This window comes from Bemisia tabaci, chromosome 8 (assembly GCF_918797505.1).
Source record: "Bemisia tabaci chromosome 8, PGI_BMITA_v3".
NCBI lineage: Eukaryota > Metazoa > Arthropoda > Insecta > Hemiptera > Aleyrodidae > Bemisia > Bemisia tabaci.
The window spans coordinates 14,904,987-14,921,877 of record NC_092800.1 but is presented as its reverse complement, the minus strand read 5'-3'; the positions used below and the strand labels follow the sequence as shown (position 1 = coordinate 14,921,877).

General features: G+C 40.4%; 2 protein-coding genes across 2 annotated transcripts; both read right to left on the bottom strand.

Moving 5' to 3' along the window:
- Nucleotides 1-18: 18 nt before the first annotated feature.
- On the bottom strand, nt 19-7,593 carry LOC109037247 (uncharacterized). The gene is made up of 3 exons (XM_019051829.2): nt 7,466-7,593; nt 2,978-3,454; nt 19-1,583 (listed from the first exon to the last, which is right to left on the bottom strand). Exons 1-3 carry the CDS (start codon nt 7,532-7,534, stop codon nt 1,062-1,064), a joined length of 1,068 nt encoding a protein of 355 aa, XP_018907374.2. The 5' UTR covers nt 7,535-7,593; the 3' UTR covers nt 19-1,061.
- Nucleotides 7,425-15,941, bottom strand: LOC109037246 (uncharacterized). The gene is made up of 3 exons (XM_019051822.2): nt 15,790-15,941; nt 11,785-12,403; nt 7,425-9,565 (listed from the first exon to the last, which is right to left on the bottom strand). Exons 1-3 carry the CDS (start codon nt 15,847-15,849, stop codon nt 9,177-9,179), a joined length of 1,068 nt encoding a protein of 355 aa, XP_018907367.2. The 5' UTR covers nt 15,850-15,941; the 3' UTR covers nt 7,425-9,176.
- Nucleotides 15,942-16,891: the final 950 nt, after the last annotated feature.

Sequence of the window (16,891 nt, the reverse complement as noted above, 5' to 3'; positions counted from 1 at the left end):
AAGTAAAAATGCTTTGCACAGGGTTTGAACAAGAGTAGATTTATTATTATAATATTTTGAGCACAGAGAGATGTTCTGAAAACCTATGTTTTTGTTTCGAATAACTGAGGCAGAATATGGTTTTGAGCCGAGAAAAAATTCGAACTTGAGTACAACATTTTCACAAGTTTGCTAAACGCCATCACTGTTTTGAGAAGAAATTGTGAACATTTTGTTGACATAGAAGCTTATAAATTAAGGTTTAAAACTGGAATATATTATACAGTCTTAAAAGGCAAGGGATGGCGGTAGGTCCAGCATCGAGATATCATGAAATTTTAACGATTAAAGCGCGTACTGTATTGAACGAGCAACGCGTGAAGTATTCTTACTGTCTTGTAGGCGCTAATATGCCTTATCGCGCCAACCAGCGACCGCACTGTGCCGAACTGGCGTGCGATATCGCATCGATTTAGTCGAAAATCTGATCAATATGTCAGATTTATAAAATGTTAGTTATCGATTTCTGCATCGAATACGAGGTTTTTCTCCAAACAGGATTTTGCTTTCATTTCTCCAAATTGTGCTAATTTTTTTTGCTTAGAATGATTTTTTAGACTTATGCGCAGGGGTTATCGGCCTTTTAGGATACAAATTCAAAATCTACCCAGATTTTTGACATAATCAATGCGATACATCCAACACCAGCCAGGATTGTTGAAATTGATAGACAAAGCGATAGACTAAGAAGACAAAGCGATAGACTAAGAAGGCAAAAACAAAATAGAGGGACCCTATCAGTGTACGCAGGTGGTTGCAATGCGGAAAAAACCGGTAGATAGTAGGCTAACTAAATGGGAACCCACGGGAGACCCTTTCGTTACAGTCCATCATGTTTTCCCCTAGTCTATGAGAACCACTCATTTCAACCAACAGGATCGCTCCATACTACTTATGTCTTTTTTGTCTATTGTTCTGTCTATCCATTTCTACAATCAGACTGCAGTTTGACCACATCGGAAACCTTGACAGATCACCATGAGGGATGAGCGGTCTATTCGTTTCTGGTTCCAACTCGAGCTCTACTTCCCCCGTGGGCTAGACTTATGGCGACCGATCGCCTCCCCAATTTTAAAAGCAGACTCCGGTCCAGTCGTCGAGGCGATCTTCCTCAAGGTATCAACGTTCCCCTTGCTGGTGCCCAACGCCAAACCAACCGTTATCAGATCCGAACCGGAGAGTCCCTCGATCTTCCGCAAGAATCCCCCGATGCCCCCCGTGGGGACTGTCACTTCCTCGGTCTTCCGCAACGTCACGGCGTTGACGGCGAGGTCTCCCAGCCTCTTCACGGCGCTCGCTGCCGCCTGGATACCGCTCGTCTTGGCCAGTCCGGCGAGGTTCCTCAGCCCCACCAGATGGCGCACCACGGGGATCTTCTCCGTGACCCCGGTCAGTATCCGATTCTCCTCGCGCCGCACCGCGTCCAGGACGTTGCCCGCCTCCGTGACCCCGGATGCCCCCAAGTCCACGGCCGAGCTTCCGACTTTCCCCACCAGGTTGCGCAGCTTGCTCAGGTTGTCGATGTTCGCGTTGTGTACCCGTACCTGGGTTCAAAAATTTCTTGAATGAGGTTGCATTTAACAGAGACAAGAGACCCTCCACTGGCCTCTTGGCGACAGGTGGAAGAGTTTACTATCGGTGATTCAACAATTCCCTATGGGCAATTATAAAGGAGCAACAGCCATCACTCTTATTTCGGCTGTTGACCTACTTACATGGTGGATGATGAGCGTCGGGTTACGTCGTGAGCCAAACAAGTTGCCCAAACTTCGGCTTGTTTGCAAAACGAAACTGCCAACACGTTGTTGACCATCGACCAAGTGGGTAAGTCAACAATAGAATGCTGAAGTCCCGAAAGTAAAAGCTTCCCACCATTGCCAAGATACTAGTGGAGGGTCTCTTGTCTCTGCATTTAACTCGTTTTAGTTACAAAATAAGCGGAATGAATCAGGAGCAAAGGGATCGGAATGTTGGCATTTTTTTGTTTTACCATCTAGTGAGTTGTTAAAAACCCATCTAGTGAGCTGGGCATGAAGAATCCTTGGTTTCAAATCAGACAGGTATTAAGAAAGTTATGATGGAATACGTGGTATGCATTGATACCTACAGGGTTGAATGGGAAATGCTGCCCAGTGAAGTCGCAGGACGGGCAATTTCCTCAACTTGAAAGCAACTTTCCCCCGCGACCCCAAATAAAAAGAAAATCGCGGAAAATTTTCTAAACTCAGCTGGATTAGGTAATACTTTTATATGAAGCGAAATATTTTATTGAGTCACTGATCCATTGTTAGTAACTTTTCCTTTTTTAACACTAGAGAGATTCCTCCACCAAAACCTCAAAATACGACTTTTGTATCCTAAATTGGACTGAGTTAAGCAGAAAGGAATCAACCCACATTTTGGAAAAAATTGAGTTATGAGTGGTTTTGAACTCAACCACTGCTCTACTATCGATCGCCAAAAATTCAAAGTTTTTGTTGGAGTCAATTTTGCAGAAATTGTACTTGAAGTTTATGTTTTTCACTGAGTCTTATGCAGGAGCTAAACTTTAAACCTCTTTTTCTCGGTTCGCGGGTTCGATCCCGGCGTGGCTTGGTTCTTTTCTGTTTAACTCCGTCCATTTGTACTTTACAAAATGAAAATTTTGCATTTGTGAGGAGATGCGAAAGTTTCCATAGTCAGGATCGGTCATGATCGGAAATGACCGGTCCTGACTATGGAAACTTTCGGTTCTCCTCACACATTCATAGAGAAGCGTTCCTTTCCTGTAAACCGTATGGGCACCTTTTCGTCTCTTCTTTGGGAACTTGGAAATTTCATCGATATGTGGTTTAAATAAAACCTTACAACAGGACAAAAGTGTTTTTTTTTTTTTTTTTCATTATTACTTTCATGATATAAACACTGTAAGGTTTTAAATCACAAGTCAGATCCTTACCATGCAATTGTACGCCTTCCGGCCCCATTCCGAAGTGATCCCACTGAGGAGACCCAACGTGAGACCGGCCCCACTCACAGCCGTCTTAGCTTTGTCGTCGATCGGTTTTACGATCGAGCTAACAGCGCGGACGAAAGAGTTTTTAGCCCTCGATGCAATCGTTGAGAGGCTGGTTGACGGTGAGTTCCCGAGCGACTTGGACACGACTGTTGAGGTGGTTGACGGTGAGTTTTCGAATGACCTCCCATTATTTGATCTTGTCGTAGCGAGGCTGGTGGACGGTGAGATTCCGGGTTCCGGATTTTCCGATCGATTCCGGAGTCGTTTGAAGGGTGACTCTTTAAACCTGTCCTCTACGTCGCCTTTAGGGTCTGGTTTCAGCCCACTGCTGGGCAATGGCTCGTCTACCCGCTCCTTGAGGGATTTCAGATCCTCGCTCGTTTCTTTGATTTTGATTGGAGTAGCAAGGGATGGATCCTGCGGAAATAATCGTGGGGGCGGAGTTTCAGAAATTATTTCATGCAATTTCTGACGGAAAGAACAATTTGTGCTCGTACGAAAATTGGTGGCAGCGCTGAAAATTCATCTTTGAATGGTATGTTCTGGATAGACGATCAAATTCCGAACCAATTCCGATCAAAGTAGACATGCTGATGACTGATGGTCAGCATCTACGATCAAATTTTGACGGGCCGCACTTATTTGTTCAAAGTAAGATCAGAATGGAGTGCAACCATTCATCATTTCCTGCCACAGGAAACATTTCTGCCAAGTTTTCATTTTAAAATGAAGCAAATTAATGAGTTTAAGACTGATGACTCCCGACATTTTGATGCTACTTTGATCGGAATTGGTTCGGGAATTTCATCGTCTATCCAGGGCTAGAATGGAATTTTGAGAAAAATGGGAGCGAAGAATTGTAGAGGCTTCTCTCGCTTATTCTAGTTGAAGTATGTTCATGTATAATAAAACTTCGTATATGGGACTCGAAGTTCGGGTCATATGGATCTCTGCAGTTACCAGATCGTGTATCCTTGACTTGAGGTCTAGCTGTCGAAGTTTGGTTCAGAGATTAGGAGCTCCAATATGTCTGATATTAAAAAAAAAAGAAAAAAAAAAATCATTGTCATTGTAGTTAGTTTTTTGATACAAAGAGCGGTTCTCTACTCGTGTCTCTGGTGGAAGTTCCATCTTTTTAATAATCTTTTTTTTATTTTTTTGAAGAGAATCACTTAAAATTTTGAGACTAATCGTTAACTAGCTCTTTTTTTTAAAAAACAAATAAAACGTAAGCAGGAATTTGAAATCGGACCTACGCATTTTCCGACTTTAGATGCAAATGTATTTTTGCAATTTGAGAATATTGATGGCACGTTAGCCCAAAGAAGAAACATTGGTATTTATCAATTGGACTGCATTTTGCAATTAAGAACTATAAATTCCGGCCGGGTTTAAAAACAACGTATGTGCCGTTAGCTCCCCTATGCACATACGTGTTTTTTTAGATGAGTTAGAATTTATAGCTCCAAATTGCAAAATGCAGTCCAATGGACCATTAGACAAGGTACGAATTTCAGCATTCTGATACATGTTTCTTCACCAAAATTTCACGTAAAATACGATGTGCACAACGAAAATTACCGAAATCAACTCCTTACGCAGATATTTAATGATTCCTGATGCGTGAACTCAAACCACCCGCTCATGAAAACTTAATGCTCTACGTGATTCACATCGCGCGCTAAACGTTATCATAACGTCTCTGCGATGAAAAAATCTGGCAACCTCAATCTTGACACTTCGGCTCAGCTATAGCAAATTACTTATAGTTTGAAAAACACATGGCGGGAAATGAACATTGCTCGATTGAGAAGCTTGCTAAAACCGTTGTAGTGCGCGATTTGACTCACGTAGAGCTTAGAGTTTCTTGTGAGCGGGCAGTTCAAATTCCTCGTAACCAATGTGAAATAAAAATGTTAATATCTCTGTTAGGAGTTGGTTTCAGTAATTTTCGTTGCGCGAATTGTTTTCTACGTAAAATTCTGGTTCAGATATATGTATCAGCAGAATGCTTAAATTCGTACCTTGTCTAGTGGTCCATTGCACATTGCAAGTTGTTCTTTTCGTCTATCTTGAGGTGAGTCTCTATTGCGTGTAACGTTGCGTGCGCGTGAACATCAGCTGAGATGAGCATTGCTTCATGGTCACATTTTTGAGAGGAATTCGAAAATTTCCGTGCCATCTGCTCGTAGCTATAACCAAGCCGGCTCGACTCGACCGCTTGTTGTTGTTGTCGTCGGTTGATTGGCCTAATTCGAACTTTGAAAACAATTTGAACGTCATAAAGATACCACGATTATTGCAGTGGGAGCCTCGTTTTGTCCATTATGTCAGATGGCGGTGGATATATTTACATGAAATTTAGTTCTCTCTGTTGTGGCTTTTCGGAATTCATTTTGCCTATCTTGTCAAATGAAGGCGAATACATTTGCATGTAATTCAGTTCCCTCCGTTGCGGCTTTTCGGAATTCATTTGGCGTACCTTGTCAAATGAAGGCAAATATATTCACCAAGAATTTTAAGTTCCCAAGCCTAAATTACGCTCCTTCATTGACAATTAGTTTTTGTTGAAAAATTCTCCACGAGTGAATAATTTTTTGCCGTATATATAACTCCAGAAATAATAGAGATGAAAACTTCTAAATATTTCTAGGAGATAAAAGGGTTCTCTTGAAGGTTTGATCTCGCCAATATTAGGCACGCTATAATTTCCAAAACCTTGTGACCAAATCCTCTGAACTGAAACCTTCACATTGACTCTTCTGACTCTCTTGTCTGGTTGATGTCAGGTTGACATTCGAGTTTGTGAGTTTAACGGAGTGACAATGGTGGTCTTTACGCAAAAGAAGAAGAGGAAGAAAAAACCGTCAATAAAATGCGTGTTTCACATTATGAAATGAATTTTAACACACTTAACTGAATCGCCTCATCTAACATGAAAATTACTTTCATTATACTTTGTTTTGAAAATCGCATTTGATCTCCGCAAAGAGGACCGTTAAAAATATTTCACACAATTAAGTTATTTATTTATGCCTTGTCAATAGTTTCATCATGTTATGAAAATCCTCTAATTTTGCGGTCTCTAGTACGCTAACTCTTCCGGCTCCTGAGAATTTAAGGTATCGTTTGCGATTGAAGGCGTTTAATATCAGCTAACAGTAAGATTATCATAATCAGAACCACTCCATTTCACTACCTAATCACCACACAAGCGACACTTTATTTTTAGCCTCTATTTCAAATTTCTGAGAAAAATCTAACTTCTAATAGTTCGCGTGATTTTTCTTCAAAATCAGACACTGCGATACATTCTGAAATTTTCAAGTGCCAAAAATATTCTGACGTTTCGAGAATGAATTAGGGCAAACATTTTTTAAATACTGCTATGCATATGAATTGAATGCATAATCTACTTGCAAGATATTCATATCAGCAAGACTTTACATCTGTAAAATATCGATGATCGTAATCTAGCCGATACAGATATCCAACAGTCAGTAATTCATTGCGCACAGAAAACACGATGACGTAGCAGTAGGGAATATGTCAACATTAACTGTCTGGTCTTTTTTTATGCCCGAGACAAACACATTCTGACATATCGACGGTGTAAGTCGGTAATCACATAACTCGGTTTGCGACGTTCGCAGACTTCCTGTCATATTTTATTTTTTAAACAGAAAACCACTCAACGACAATTCTTTAGAATTGCCGTGATTTTTTTCCTCTGTGCGAAGAAAATTCTGCAAAAACTTCAAGGAATGATGTCAATTTGTTCTCCTTTAAAAAAATAACATAAAGGCGGAGATTTTCAGACACTGCAAACGAGTTGTGTGATTGCTGACTTACACCGTCGATATCTTATGCAAAACTGACCTACTGTTCAGTCGTGTATGACAATTGGTGTGCCAAATTGAAAATTGTTTCGGAAAATTTTCAGAAAGGAAACATTTGCCTTGACAAAGTCGGGTACTCAAGATTTATCAACATTGTGCCATGTTGAAGCCTACATGTTATCAACATGGTATTAAAATGGCATCATTATGGCATTAACATGGTATCAACATTGTATCAACTTAGTCTCAACCTAGTTCCCCTGGTATCACGATTGTCACTATTGGGCAATTTGTATCACCACCACCATCACACCATGTTGATACTATTTAGGCGTCAACATAAAACCATGTTTCACTGATCAATTTCTTATAATTTAAATCAACAGATACCTTGCCACCGTCACCACGCCATGTTGATACCATTTTGGCGTCAACATAGCACCATGTTGCACTGATCAACTTCTTTATATTTAGCAGGGATAAAACTGACAATTTCAAATATAAATTTCACTGACTAGAGGTCACATCTTAACTAAATGCGAAAGAAATGGTCTTATATCAGTTTATTAAAAATTTCAGTTTGCCTTACCAAAAACACGGGTGAGAGGGAAACTAAACAGACTAAACACCGGATAACTTTGCATGTTGGCATGGCCATAAACTACCGAACTGCGCTGCATTGTGGCTGCTGGGCCTCCAGTTATCATCGGAAATGCGTGAGCACTGAAGCCGTATTACCTTTTTTTCTGCTGTCAGACAGCTCTTCCCATAAAGGAAATATTGGAGCTTAGTGAGTCAGTAATTTTCCGGGAAGTGACAAAAAAAACCGCGGTGATTCTGTGGAAAATTTCAAACCCATTTCAATTACTTTTCGCGTGCAGATAGATGCTCTGGAACTATCTGCTCCAGAGAATAAAATGATAGCAATATCACATTCTTTCTTGCTTTGATTTTCCATTTTATGATACCTGGCGTCGATAATTCTTTTACATACCAATTTCATTTTCACTATGTCGATCGTATAGGCAAAATATTGAGTTAACTTTGAAGGCTCTACATTAAAGGAAACACGGTCGCCAGGTTATGCCAGTCAATTTGGATATTTTACATGGGTTCAAACGGGATAAACTGCTACTCAGCACATTATGGCAACAATGGGAGGAAAAGAACGTTCCGTCACTGAGGAAAAACGTTGCTCACTGAGACTCAACTTCGGTTCAACGGAGCACCTGAGTTTTTTGGTTTTAGAAAGCCGAGGTTTTCGGTCAAAAATAAAAACAGTGCGGCCACAGGTGTAAATTGTTGGATATTGATATTATCCCCATTTGATGCCATAGTGAAAAAAGGTTTTATAAAATGTTCGTTCCCGACACCCTTTTAATCTATCCTTTTTCATAGGTTTAAATGGTAAATTAATCGATTCATCGCACAGCAGGCATGGCATAGGAATTGAGTGTTGGTTAACTAAGCCGAAGTTCGCGGTTTTGTGACAAAAACTTTGGTTTTCACTCAAATATGACTCAGGGCATTGAACCATCGATGAAGACATTGGTTGTTTCTTTTATTGGAATAAACCCTGGTCTGTGCCAATTATGACTCAAATGATACATTTTATTTAAGTCTAATCACTTTTAAGTCTCGGTGGGTGAACATTAAGTATACATTTTAACAGTGTGACTCAGATAAGAATATCAAAGAATTGTGTTTTTTAGGTTGAATGTTAAAATTTTAGAAAAAATTGATTTGAAGAAACTACTCTGACCAACTAAAAACTTATCGGTTGCGCTTTCATAAAAAGCATTTTCTATCGTGTAAAATTTTGCGAGAAACAGGATGGTACTATTGGTTTTCTCTGAGACGAATTTCCAAGCTCCAAATTTGAGAGATTTTTTTGAGCTTGAGAGTTAGTATCTAAGAATAATAGTAGCTTCATCATGTTCCTCGCAAAATTTTACTCCCAAAAAAGCACTTAAAGCGCAAATCCCTGTGTCATGATAGGAGACCATCAATGCGATCTTTCATTCAGACGTGCTAAGGAAGAACGTCGTATAAACTTTCGAGAGTTGCCAAATTTCCCTAGGTAAAACATGTATTATCGACGACTATTCGTGCATATTTTTCCTTGAATTTTTCAGATATTTTAGATTGAATTGCGAACAAAATAGTCTGAAAAATTGGAGGAAAAATATTTACAATTTCTCCGAGGAATTCGTATTTTATCAAAGGAAATTCGGCAACGCCTGAAAGTTTATACGGCGCGGCGTTCTTCCTTAGCACGACAGAATTGACCCTTTTCCCTCTCATTTACGCCTGGCGAAGGTCCTGAAAATCCCAGCGAAAGCCGGGTTGCCTCTGAGCTCGGTGATGGATGCTGCGGCTTGGCCGAGTCTGAAGGCCGTCTCGGGGGTGGACTTATCGAGGAGCTGCTTGATGAAGTCCACGCGGCCGGTGCTCTGGCTCAGGGCCGAGGCGACGGTCATCAGGTCGGTGGGCGAGAGCTTCCCGAGGCCCCCCACGGCACCCACGAGCCCCGCGGCGCCCACCCCCTCCCCCGCCGCAGGGTACTTGAACCCCGATTTCGAGAACGTCCCCACGGCCAGGTCCCCGAACTTCCGGCTCCCGTCGCTGAGCAGGTCCACGCTCCGCTGACCGGCCAACTCCAGCGCTCCGCCCAGGGAGACTAGACCACCTGCCGAAAAAGAGCGAATCAAATGAGCGTAATAAATGCTAAACTTATAATTTTGTTTAATGCCTTAATGGAGATGTTGCATGCAAATTTGGCCTGGAATGGCGCGACTTACAATTAGAGAGAAATGATAACGAGGACTTGAGATGAAAAGGAGAAGCCCTCGGCGCGGCAATCGGCATGTAACACATATTGGCGCCTACAAGACTGCACGAATACTTCTCGCATTGCATCAAACACAGTGCGGTCAGCGTGAAACGGATAGCGCCTACAAGAATGCATGAATACTTCACGCATTGCGCCAAACACAGTGCGGTCAGCGTGAAACGCATAGCGCCTACAAGACTGCGTGAATACTTCACGCGTTGCGCCAATGCGTGGCCTTGTCCACACAGAGATAGGTTTACGAAACTTAACTTTCGCGCAAAGTTCCGTGAACTTTTGCTAGTAGCGTTGACAGGGCTTTCCTAAAAAATGTGTTCAACGCGAGTAAATGCGTCTTATGCACCCCTCCCCCGCTGGCACGTTCACTTGATGGTTTTTATCGAGTTTCAAAACGAATGAGAAGGGGGCGGCAAAACACAGGCGGCCCATGGGCGGCAAGTAGGCGAATCCGGCCCTGTTTTAGGAGCCGAAATTTTATAACACTGCAATAAAGATACGTGGTTTCGCACTTCGGCCATCGAAGTGCTTTCCTATAGGAATGCCTGATGCTGCTGGACTATTTTGCAATGTTATAGTGACTTTCTCAGTTTTTGTGGAAAATTTTGAAAACGAACAGTACTTGAAGTGCCTGTCGAAGCTTTCGTTGTCACGATCAAAATTTCAGGTTTTTTTCTAGTAGCTACTTTGACGCGAGACATATAGACCGAATATCACAGAAACGATCCGAGCTATAGCGCGGAGAAAAAGAGGTTTAAAGTTTCATTTCTCAACTCAATGTTGAAGACAAAGCTTAACGACTATTTCCACATTCAAAACATTTTTTCTCGACTTTGAATTTTCAACAGGAACTCATAGTTGAATTTTTATTTTTTTTCCGAAATGTGACTTGGCGCGTTTCTATTGAATTCGGTCCATTCCATATCGATGGTGAAACTCTTACACCTCGTAACTCGTATGCGGTGTTTACAAATCGCCGCTTCCTATTTTATATTTTTAAAGGATAACAAATCAACATCATTCCTTGAATTTTTTTTCAGATTTCACTTCGCACAAAGACGAAAAATCACGGTGGTTTTCAAGAATGGAGATGTTGCATTTGTGAGGTTTTTGCAATTTGACTGTTGTTTGACATGTAAGATGAACACCTATGTAAAAGGTCGCGAGAAACACGATGGAGCCACTGGTTTTCTCTGAAATCAACTCCCAAGCTCAAAAAAAGCTCTCAAGTTGAGGCCAAAATGGAGGAGATATCCCACTCTATCCTGAGAGTCCACCTCTACATCAAAACAAACTCTCCATGCAAAGATAGGGAGCAAATACATTAGCAGGGTTGCCGTGTTTTCAGTTTTGGAGTCCCCAATTAAAGTGGCAGCCCTGTCAATGTATTTGCTCCCTATCTTTGCATGGAGAGTTTGCCTTGATGTAGAGGTAGACTTTCAGGATAGCGTAGGATATCCCCTCCATATTGGCCTCAACTTGAGAGCTTTTTTTGAGCTTGGGAGTTGATTTCAGAGAAAACCAGTGGCACCATCGTGTTTCTCGCGAACTTTTACATGTGAATTAACAGTCAAATCGCAAATTTCTCACACATGCAACATCTCTATTGAGTGGTGCTTCATTAAAAAAATAAAGTAATAGGAAGTCTGCAACGTCGTAAACCGAGATACGTGATTTGGGATTTTCACTCTCAATATCGTCACCGTCCGGCAAGAGTATCACAAGTGTCATGCGACGTTTAAAAATTTCCGCAATCGGTCAACGCAGCTGTCCGAAAATTTCAATGAATTTTCTTTGTGCTGCTGATAAAATTCAATGTGAAATTTTCAATCAGATTCAACCAACAATTGCTCTGTAAAGAAATAAAATGGCGGCGGAAATTTTTAAACGTCGCCTGGCGCTTGCGATACTTTGGCCGGAAGGTCAAGGTTCTGATATGTTCCTCGGCACATAAAATATCTTTCGAAAGTATTTTGCCTTTGTTGTGATAAATACAATTTTTCCCAGTGGTGATTGAGATATGTGGTTTTGGAATTACACTTCCAGTGTGTCCGATTTACCTAAGATAGGGATGTCCTCGATCGGTTTACGTTTGCGGGGGGGCTCTGGAGGACTCAGCGCCCCTGAAAAGGTCGAAAAAAGGTTCCACCCCGCATCGACGATCGCGTTACTGCCTTCGTCCTTCCTGGCCAAGCCTCCGACTTCCTGTTTCCGGTTGCCGACTTCCTGTTTCCGGTCGCCGACTTCCGGTTTCCGGTCGCCGACTTCCGGTTTCCGGTCCTCGGTATCCGCTTGATACCGGCGGAAATATGGGAAGAAATCGGAAAGGCCTCCTCTCTTACTGCCTTCGTCCTTCCTGGCTAAGCCTCCGACTTCCTGTTTCCGGTCGCCGACTTCCGGTTTCCGGTCCTCGGTATCCGCTTGATAACGGCGGAAATAAGGGAAGAAATTGGAAAAGCCTCCTCTGCTGTTGACCTTGAGACCTGCGCCCTCCGCTTGTTGGGCCGTGGAGGCAAGCCGCGAAGTAGAATCTGATGGACGGTGAGTTTCGGTCGGCGGTTTACGTTGATACTCGAGTGATTTTAGCAACTTCAAAAGCTGAGTTCTCAGAGATAGATCGGCTCCGTTTAGAGAGGTTGGCTGCGGCTCGGCTCCCAGTTCCTCTGCGGAGACAGAAGCCTAAAACATGTTGAAAGAGGGGAAAACGATTGAAAAGTTGAACAAATCTAGCAGCATTAAGTGTTAAAAGATTGTAGGAAAACGTTAAAAGTTGCTAAAATGCTCGAGTTAGGAAACTCTTGTTGTTGCTGTTATTTTTTTATTCTTTTAAGAGAGAAATAAAATTACTCTTGAATGAAAAAAAAAATAGAGTTAAAAAAATTTAATTTTGACTCTAATTATAAATTTTGGAACTTCTTGACTTTGTTTTTCCCGCGAAATGGTGTGGACCCAGCACTATTTCTCCACCTTATTACTCTTAAATTCAACGTTGCTGAAATCTAAGTGTAAAGAGGAGTAACGAAAAGCATCTGGGATTAACATTTTTCTAACTTTAAAAAATTACTCACATTGATGGAAACCATTAAATGAATTGTAAAATATGTTACATGAAAAACTATAATTGCGTGCGACTTTTTTTTAAAAAAAAAAAAAATTACCAAATTAAGTGATGAGAAACTTGTAAAGAAGCAAGATCGCATTTTTATGTATAGAAAACAATGAATCTTTCTACTTCAGATAGTTCAACAGTTTTTAGAGTATTACATCTGTTTATGAGGTTTTTTTTTTTTTTTTTTTTTTTTTTAAATAGTCAATGCCAGAACAGCAATAGAGCATCCCACAAAGCAAAACATTTGGATTTGCAGTGATAAACAGGCTCCTCCTTGACAACATCGACGCTTTATTCGAATATTGTCTACTTCTATAACAACGTCTCAACAATTTTTGTTTTGTTTTATTTTTTCGAGAGGAAAATAGTTAAAATAAATGCAAGAGGGATGACGCGCTATTACGCCACGAACCTTATCTCTTCTTTATGAGTAACTTCGGCACTATTGAATTCGCGTCATAGGCTCAATTTGTTCCCTACATTTCATGCATTTTTTAACGATTTTTTAAGAGCTTTTACAGCTTTAGTTGTTCGGAGATTGGCACCTGTCAGCATGCTGAGAATGATTGCAATGAGCTCATCGCACCCCTTAAAAGCGTTACGTGTCATACCTTCATCGCGAAGCTGTCTTGTTATTTTCCATTGCGACAAAGCGACGTCACTAGACCATCCCTAGGTGGTTATGACCTTTCGTCATAGAGAGTTTTGAAATGTGCGCATTTCTCGAAGCACTACTTAGTGAAAATTCGATGATTTTAATGTTTCTCCGTGAACACAGAACACTCAGCGCATACTTAAACGCTAGGCATTAGAGTCATTAACGGCCGTGTATTCTGTGAAATTGTCAAAAATTCTCGGAGCACTACTTCGTGAAAATTCGATGATATTAATGTTTCTCTGTGAACATATGTAGAACGCTCAGCACATACCTACTAAAACGCTAGGCATTAGAGCCATTAATGGTCATGGCTTCTATGAAATTGTGTAAAATTTCACGGAATTAAAAAAAAAAGTGACGCCAGTTTACCTTTCTAATTGGATGCAGAGAAGCTAGACACATTAAGGTTCATAGAAACCTTCCGTAAAAAATAATGTACGTGGCTCTGAATCATAAATTTGATATATTTCAGAATCACGCACTGTTGAAATGGACTTTTGCTGAAATTAAAAGGTCGTCAAAAATCTGAGCAATTCTTTTAACAGAGAAAAAAAGGAAACTCAACGGACTTTCAAATCGTTCATTAAATACAGACTAAATCCGTCTCGTAAATATATGTAACTAGAATCTGGATATCAAAAATTCCCTTCTTGTGATACGAGGCACTTTTAAATTGTAATCTGCATTCCGCTTAAGGCAAAGACTTTCCTATCGCGATGCATATTGACATTAATTTTGCGAACGACTTGTTGTTAAAAATTGAAAAAATACTAAAAATTTGTGTTAAATTTAACTTTTTTCACTTTTTCTGGTATGTGCAGATAGATCCTGTTTAGATATTTCATTTAAAAAAAGCTCAACTCAATCCGATTTCTCGCTCAAAAGTTATAGGCAGTTAAATGTTTTGCCTTTGATCTTGATCCCCCCCCCGCCCACCTCTCTGGGGGAGCCTATGTCAAAATGACCGCCATATTTGAACGTCTCGCATGTTACTGTATCACCCCTCAAAATATGGATCATATTTGATAGATGGGCATATCTAATGGGGGATGGAACAACCTCTTTCACAAAAATAACGATGGCGCTATTACAAAATCTTGAGATCACCTTCCAAACTAAAAAAAAAAAAAAAAATAAAAAAAAAAAAAAAAAAAAAAAAACCTGTTTTAGGCACCGACCCATTCAAAACGGGTAATTTTACGCGGAAACGGATCTCGTATACACTCTTGACGTCACAATACATGACAAGCCTACTCTATTCATCAATCGGCTGCCAAAGAGATCAGGTTTGTCATGTACTGTGACGTCATGAAAGTACCGGATCCGTTCCCGCGTAAAAATGATCGTTTTGTAAATTCGAATTTGGGGGGTGCGTGGTTTTAAGTAGTTTATTATTTGGGGGTTTCCGGTCGTTAAAACACTCCGGGAAAATTCCTGTGACATCAGGACCCTTAGTTCTTTCGATATGTTGCAAGAAAATAGTAAAATCAGGCATTTTGTCAAACGCCTTGTCAATTAGTCAATTACTCTGACTTAGATTGAAATTTTTATTCTCACCATAAGACAAAATAATTAATTGTTCCTGTAAGTAAAAATTTTCCGTAAAAATGTGTATCATACAGTAGTCTTTTACACGATTTTTAGCTTCTGAACGATTATTTATGTTAAAATTTTCAGCATATCATAAAGTACAGAAATTTTTAAAATTTTACCATTCAAATATATATGCATCATTTGAGGAGGAAGGAACATGGGAAGTTGGTAGATTTGATGAGTTATTTCCCCCAAAACATCGAAAAATCGTGAGCTCTTCACCATAAATTTACAAAATTTTGTAAACTGTCAAAATTTGGCTACTTGCATGGGCGTTTGATAAAATGCCCTATTTGACTAATTGCCTGCGACGGATACAAGCAAAAAACAAAATTGTGCAACAGGCCCATTACGTCAATTAACTTTTTAAATAATCCCAAAATCGGAAGTTCAACAAATGAATCAGTGAGAACGAAAACACACCAACTCAGTAACTCAAAAATGCTCAATTTTCTTTAGAGAGAGTCAGTTTTCATAAAGGTCATTGAAGCTAACGCATCCGTTCCAACTTGAACCTTTAAAGTGCCCTTAAGCACTTGTCTTTCGGAACCAAAAATATTTTTATTTTGCTAACTTCCTCAACTTCTGTACAGTTTTGCGTGAGTCTTGATTACTTTCATTTTTTCGAGTTGGTGTATTATCCTTCTCACTGATTCAAATGTTGTGCTCTTTTTTTTAGCACGACAGTTTAACGTTTGGAAGTACCTGGTAGGCGAGGAGTGTGAAGGTGAGTAGGTGTCCCAGTCGGTGAAAAAGCAGCAACATAGTGCTGAGTCGTGCATGTCACCCGTGATCGGATCGCACAGACGATTGCCCCGGAATCCGCGTGCGATCATAATTATCGACATGTTTCGTGTCGAGTCTCGTGCCATTGAGCTAAAAGATGACAGGTGCTCCTTGAGCTTTTGTTGTTCACCACACGTGTGGACGCGCGTCAAATGTTCGCTGGGATGATAACAAGTTAGTTGAGAGAATTTTTCCGTTTGGATTCAAGAAAAATTCCGTTACGGTGGATATTCTACCGTGCTAATTGCATTTTTAATTGGATGGAGTTAAACAGAAAGGAACCAAGCCACATCGGGATCGAACCGAGAAAAAGTGGTTTAAAGTTTGGCTCCTGCATAAGACTCAATGTAAAAGATAAACTTCAAGTTCAATTTCTGCAAAATTTGCTCCAACAAAAACTCTGAATTTTTGGGGATAGATAGTAGAGCAGTGGTTGAGTTCAAAACCACTCATAACTCAATTTTTTCCAAAATGTGGGTTGGTTCCTTTCTGCTTAACTCAATCCAATTCTGGGACTATTAGAACGATCTATAGTTTCCCTCATGCAAGGAAGTGACTGCATTTTGATGGTCACAGTCAGGGAATTAATACCGGGAAAACCGGGGAATGTCAGGGAGTTTTACGATTTCAGGGAAAATGACGAACATGTTAGGGAAGAATTGATGAGTACCTTTATTTGCAATCTAGAATGAGCTTGACGTTTCGAACTATAAATTTTGCCGGAAAACTATTTCTAATTATTTCTCTTCGACCATTTGGCATATTGACGGCGTAAGTCTGCAATCACATATCGACGGTGAAACTACCAAACCACGTATCTCGGTTTGCGACGTCGCAGACTTCCTGTCATACTTTATTTTTTAAATGAAAAACTACTTAACATCCAGTCTTGAAAATTTCTGTGATTTTTCCTCTTTGTGCGGAGAAAATTCCGTGAAAATTTCAAGGAATGATATTGATTTGGTCTACTTCAAAAAAATAAAATGTGAGCGTAGATTTTTAAACACCGCAAACGAGATAC

Bases quoted from the DNA above. Each gene is read 5' to 3' on its own strand.
- LOC109037247 (XM_019051829.2), bottom strand. From the start codon at position 7,534: ATGGCCATGCCAACATGCAAAGTTATCCGGTGTTTAGTCTGTTTAGTT. The intron at 3,455-7,465 runs GTAAGGCAAACT...TTATTTCCGCAG, and splicing joins CCCTCTCACCCGTGTTTTTG to GATCCATCCCTTGCTACTCC. The intron at 1,584-2,977 runs GTAAGGATCTGA...TTTTGAACCCAG, and splicing joins GGAAGGCGTACAATTGCATG to GTACGGGTACACAACGCGAA.
- LOC109037246 (XM_019051822.2), bottom strand. From the start codon at position 15,849: ATGTTGCTGCTTTTTCACCGACTGGGACACCTACTCACCTTCACACTC. The intron at 12,404-15,789 runs GTACTTCCAAAC...AACATGTTTTAG, and splicing joins TCACACTCCTCGCCTACCAG to GCTTCTGTCTCCGCAGAGGA. The intron at 9,566-11,784 runs GTAAATCGGACA...CTTTTTCGGCAG, and splicing joins CGAGGACATCCCTATCTTAG to GTGGTCTAGTCTCCCTGGGC.